This window comes from Coregonus clupeaformis, chromosome 8 (assembly GCF_020615455.1).
Source record: "Coregonus clupeaformis isolate EN_2021a chromosome 8, ASM2061545v1, whole genome shotgun sequence".
Lineage (NCBI taxonomy): Eukaryota > Metazoa > Chordata > Actinopteri > Salmoniformes > Salmonidae > Coregonus > Coregonus clupeaformis.
Window position 1 is genome coordinate 40309101 of NC_059199.1, and position 6000 is coordinate 40315100.

At 41.9% G+C, this 6000-nt stretch overlaps 1 protein-coding gene across 5 annotated transcripts in view; it reads left to right on the plus strand.

Annotated features, from left to right (window-relative positions):
- The window catches only part of LOC121572028 (collagen alpha-1(XVI) chain), a 158726-nt gene that overhangs the window by 22159 nt on the left and 130567 nt on the right, over nucleotides 1–6000 (plus strand). For all 5 annotated transcript variants that reach the window (XM_045222001.1, XM_045222003.1, XM_045222004.1 and 2 more), the window contains exons 3-4: nucleotides 4704–4772; nucleotides 4987–5104. In XM_045222001.1, the coding sequence (XP_045077936.1) occupies nucleotides 4704–4772; nucleotides 4987–5104 (187 nt within the window). The remainder of the gene's footprint in view (nucleotides 1–4703; nucleotides 4773–4986; nucleotides 5105–6000) is intronic.

The window sequence follows — 6000 nt, forward strand, 5'->3', positions numbered from 1 at the left end:
GGAGACAGAACGCGTCTCCTTCCTGAGTGGTATGACGTCTGCGTGGTCCCATGGTGTTTATACTTGCGTACTATTGTTTGTACAGATGAACGTGGTACCTTCAGGCGTTTGGAAATTGCTCACAAGGATGAACCAGACTTGTGGAGGACTACTATTTTTTTCGGAGGTCTTAGCTGATTTCTTTTGATTTTCCCATGATGTCAAGCAAAGAGGCACTGAGTTTGAAAGTAGGCCTTGAAATACATCCACAGGTACACCTCCAATTGACTCAAATAATGTCAATTAGCCTATCAGAAGCTTCTAAAGCCATGACATCATTTTCTGGAATTTTCCACGCTGTTTAAAGGCACAGTCAACTTAGTGTATGTAAACTTCTGACCCACTGAAATTGTGAAACAGTGAATTTTAAGTGAAATAATCTGTCTGTAAACAATTGTTGGAAAAATTACTTGTGACATGCACAAAGTAGATGGCCTAACCGACTTGCCAAAACGATAGTTTGTTAACAAGACATTTGTGGAGTGGTTGAAAACAAGTTTTAATGACTCCAATATAAGTGTATGTAAACTTCCAACTTCAACTGTAGATAATAAATAAAAGTGAAATAAACAATATAAAATGAACAGTAAACATTACACTCACAAAAGTTCCAAAAGAATAGAGACATTTCAAATGTCATATTATGGCTATGTGCAGTGTTGTAACAAGGTGGAAATAGTTAAAGTACAAAAGGGAATATCTCCCTCACTAACTTTAAGCATCAGTTGTCAGAGCACCTTACCGATCACTGCACCTGTACACAGCCCATCTGAAATTAGCCCACCCAACTACCTCATCCCCATATTGTTATTTATTTTGCTCATTTGCACCCCAGTATCACTATTGGCACATCATCTCTTGCACATCTATCATTCCAGTGTTAATACTAAATTGTAATTATTTTGCACTATGGCCTATTTATTGCCTTATCTCCATAACTTGCTACATTTGCACACACTGTATATATATTTTCTGTTGTATTTTTGACTTTATGTTTTGTTTACCCCATATGTAACTCTGTGTTGTTGTTTTTATCGCACTGCTTTGCTTTATCTTGGCCAGGTCGCAGTTGTAAATGAGAACTTGTTCTCAACTGGCTTACCTGGTTAAATAAAGGTGAAATAAAAATAAAATAAAAATGATTATGCAGAGGATTTTCCCAAGGTTACTGTTGATGCACGCATATCCCACAGAAGTTATTGGGGTCATATTTGTCTCCACTTTGGTGGATTGGGGTGATCAGTCCTTGGTTCCAAATATTGGGGAAGATGCCAGAGCTGAGGATGATGTTAAAGAGTTTAATTTGTGGTCTATATATTTTATCATTTCATTTAGGATACCATCAACACCACAGGCCTTTTTGGGTTGAAGGGTTTATATTTTGTCCTGTAGATTATTCAATGTAATTTGAGAATCCAGTGGGTTCTGGTAGTCTTTTAATAGATGATTCTAAGATTTGTATTTGATCATGTATATGTTTTTGCTGTTTGTTCTTTGTTATAGAGCCAAAAAATTGGAGAAGTGGTTTATCTATATATCTCCGTTTTGGATAGATAACAGAGGGTAGTGCGTATGGCCCAGTACATCACTGGGGCCAAGCTTCCTGCCATCCAGGACCTCTATACCAGGCGGTGTCAGAGGAAGGCCCTCAAAATTGTCAAAGACTCCAGCCACCCTAGTCATTGACTTTTCTCTCTGCTACCGCATGGCAAGCGGTACCGGAGCGCCAAGTCTAGGTCCAAAAGGATTCTCAACAGCTTCTACCCCCAAGCCATAAGACTTTTGAATCTAATCATGGCTACCCGGACTACTTGCACTGCCCCCCCCCACCCCCACCCCATCTTTTTACGCTGCTGCTACTCTGTTCATTATTTATGCGTAGTCACTTTAACTCTACCCAAATGTACATATTACCTCAACTACCTCAACTAGCCGGTGGCCCCGCACATTGACTCTGCACTAGTACCCCCCTATATATAGCCTCCCTACTGTTATTTTATTTTACTTCTGCTCTTTTTTTCTCAACACTTTTTTGTTGTTGATGTTTTATTTTACTTTTTTTATTAAAAATAAATGCATTGTTGGTTAAGGGCTGTAAGTAAGCATTTCACGGTAATGTCTACACCTGTTGTATTCGGCGCATGTGGCAAATCAAATTTGATTTGATTTGTTTAGTGTGTTCCAATTTTCCCAGAAGTGGTTCGATTCTATGGATTCTTCAATTTCATTTAGCTGATTTCTGACATGCTGTTCCTTCTTTTTCCGTAGTGTATTTCTGTATTGTTTTAGTGATTCACCATAATGAAGGTGTAGGCTCAGGTTTTCTGGGTCTCTATGTTTTTGGTTGGATAGGTTTCTCAATTTCTTTCTTAGGTTTTTGCATTCTTCATCAAACCATTTGTCAGTGTTGTTAATTTTCTTAGGTTGGCTGCTTGAATTTTTTTGATTTGATAGGGAAGCTGAGAGGTCAAATATACTGTTTAGGTTTTCTAGTGCCAAGTTTACACCTTCACTGTTACAGTGAAACGTTTTGTCCAGGAAGTTGTCAAAAAGGGATTGAATTTGTTGTTGCCTAATAGTTTTTTGGTAGGTTTCTACGTTTCTTTCCTTCCATCTATAACATTTCTTAATATTATGCAGTTCCTTTGGCTTTGATGCCTCATGATTGAGAATTGCTCTGTTCAAGTAGACTGTGATTTTGCAGTGATCTGATAGGGGTGTCAGTGAGCTGACTGTGAATGCTCTGAGAGACTCTGGGTTGTCTCCCTCTCTCTCCTCCTCCTTTACCCCCCACCCTTTGACAAGGCCATTCTAAGACATTTAAATGTTTCCCCTTAAACCACTCGAGTGTTGCTTTAGCAGTATGCTTAGGGTCATTCACTGCTGGAAGGTGAACCTCTGTTCCACTCTCAAATCTCTGGAAGACTGAAACAGATTTCCCTTAAGAATGTCCCTGTATTTAGCGCCATCCATCATTCCTTCAATTCTGACCAGTTTCCCAGTCCCTGCCGAAATAAAAACATCCCCACAGCATGATGCTGCCACCACCATGCTTCACTGTGGGGATGGTGTTCTCTGGGTGATGAGAGGTGTTGGGTTTGCGCCAGACATAGCGTTTTCCTTGATGGCCAAAAAGTACAATTTTAGTCTCATCTGACCAGAGTACCTTCTTCCATATGTTTGGGGAGTCTCCCACATGGCTTTTGGCGAACACCAAACGTGTTTGCTTATTTTTTTCTTTAAGCAATGGCTTTTTTTCTGGCCACTCTTCCGTAAAGCCCCTATATACAGTATTGCCATTTTATTTTTTACTTGTTACTTTTATTTGTTATTCACTATGTATTTATTTTTTATTAAATTTTTATCTTATTTTTTAACTCTTTATTGTTGGAAAATGACCCGTAAGTAAGCATTTCACTGTTAGTCTACACCTGTTGTTTACCAATCATGTGACAAATAACGTTAGATTAGATTTGTTGTTTGACCATGTTTTTACCATGCTCTGTTTGCTATTAATTGACTTGTTCTTCATGTGTATTTAGACCTGCATGTTTTAAACTCATTTCATATTTACTGTGCGTCTTCTGTTTGAATGTCATTTCACACAACATGTCCAGAACATTTCACACAACATGTCCAGAACATTTCACACAACATGTCCAGAACATTTCACACAACATGTCCATCCCTCTTTCTTACCCTCCTCTCTCTCATTCTCTCCTTACCCTCCTCTCTCTCATTCTCTCCTTACCCTCCTCTCTCATTCTCTCCTTACCCTCCTCTCTCTCATTCTCTCCTTACCCTCCTCTCTCTCATTCTCTCCTTACCCTCCTCTCTCTCATTCTCTCCTTACCCTCCTCTCTCTCATTCTCTCCTTACCCTCCTCTCTCTCATTCTCTCTACCCTCCTCTCTCATTCTCTCCTTACCCTCCTCTCTCTCATTCTCTCCTTACCCTCCTCTCTCATTCTCTCCTTACCCTCCTCTCTCTCATTCTCTCCTTACCCTCCTCTCTCTCATTCTCTCCTTACCCTCCTCTCTCTCATTCTCTCCTTACCCTCCTCTCTCATTCTCTCCTTACCCTCCTCTCTCTCATTCTCTCCTTACCCTCCTCTCTCTCATTCTCTCCTTACCCTCCTCTCTCTCATTCTCTCCTTACCCTCCTCTCTCTCATTCTCTCCTTACCCTCCTCTCTCATTCTCTCCCTACCCTCCTCTCTCTCATTCTCTCCTTACCCTCCTCTCTCTCATTCTCTCCTTACCCTCCTCTCTCTCATTCTCTCCTTACCCTCCTCTCTCTCGTTCTCTCCTTACCCCCCTCTCTCTCATTCTCTCCTTACCCTCCTCTCTCATTCTCTCCTTACCCTCCTCTCTCTCATTCTCTCCTTACCCTCCTCTCTCTCATTATCTCTACCCTCCTCTCTCATTCTCTCCTTACCCTCCTCTCTCTCATTCTCTCCTTACCCTCCTCTCTCTCATTCTCTCCTTACCCTCCTCTCTCTCATTCTCTCTACCCTCCTCTCTCATTCTCTCCTTACCCTCCTCTCTCTCATTCTCTCCTTACCCTCCTCTCTCTCATTCTCTCCTTACCCTCCTCTCTCTCATTCTCTCCTTACCCTCTCTCTAATTCTCTCCTTACCCTCCTCTCTCTCATTCTCTCTCTCCAGAAGTACGATGCCCCACCCAACAGGTAGATGACTGGAAGTTCCCTCAGACAGCCAGACACAACATTACAGGTAAATAACACCCACACACACACCCACACAACCACCCACCCACCCACACACACGCACGCACGCACGCACACACACACACACACACACACACACACACACACACACACACACACACACACACACACACACACACCCACCCACCCACCCACCCTCCTCTCTGTGATTGATTAATCTGCCTGGCCTGGGGATTAATGTTGCGATGGATGTGATGCAGGTTACAATCTGGTGCGTCGCTTTTCCTTGCTCAAGACTCCTGCAGTCAAGAAGATCCGTAACCCCCGAGGACCTGTTATCCTCCGACTGGGCAACACAGCACTCATCCACCCCACAGAGTAGGTCCTCATCCCTCTATCATTACTACCTCTCTCTCTCTCTCTCTCTCTCTCTCTCTCTCTCTCTCTCTCTCTCTCTCTCTCCCTCTCTCGCTATTGGTCTCTCTCTTTCTTTTCTCTCTCTCTCTCTCTCTCTCTCTCTCTCTCTCTCTCTCTCTCTCTCTCTCTCTCTCTCTCTTTTTTCTCTGTTTATCTCTACCCCTCTCTCTCTCTCACTACCCTCTTACTCTCTCTTTTTCCATCTCATCAGATCCACATACTGTATGTCCTCATCCCTCCATCACTACATCTCTATCTTCCTCTGTCTCTCTCACTCCAGCTCTCTTACTTTTCCCGTCACTTAGTGTGTGGAGGTGGACACTGTTTGAACTAAAAGTATGTCTGTGAAACCAACTTATGCTGTGGCTACTCTGTGTGTAAATACACATGGCAACCTTAACACTTTTGACTCTGGGGTGAAGTCCCCCCTAGATACAGGTCTAGAATCAGCTTCCACTCCCCCAATCTTAACCTTAACCATTAATGGAGGAAATGCAAAACTGACCTCAGATCAGCGTCTAGGAGAAACTACACCCTACACCCATAGTGCTGCCTACTTTCTGATTGTTTTAGCAGATGACCACATTATTTCCTCCAGTGGTAACACAAAGCTGTTACAGTCACATTAACATTAACAATACGTGGTTTGGGTTTCCTTGACTAAAATGACAGCCATTATAACATCATATGTTACATTTTATACCATGTGACATTATTATATTTAAGTTAGTTTTATAGTAATATGGAAGGGGGAAAACTTTAAAAGTTTTTATCAGTTTTTTGTTTACCAAGTCATTGTCAGACTATTTACCATCTCTGAAGAGGACCTGATTGAGACCACCGTGTCACACTGTCTT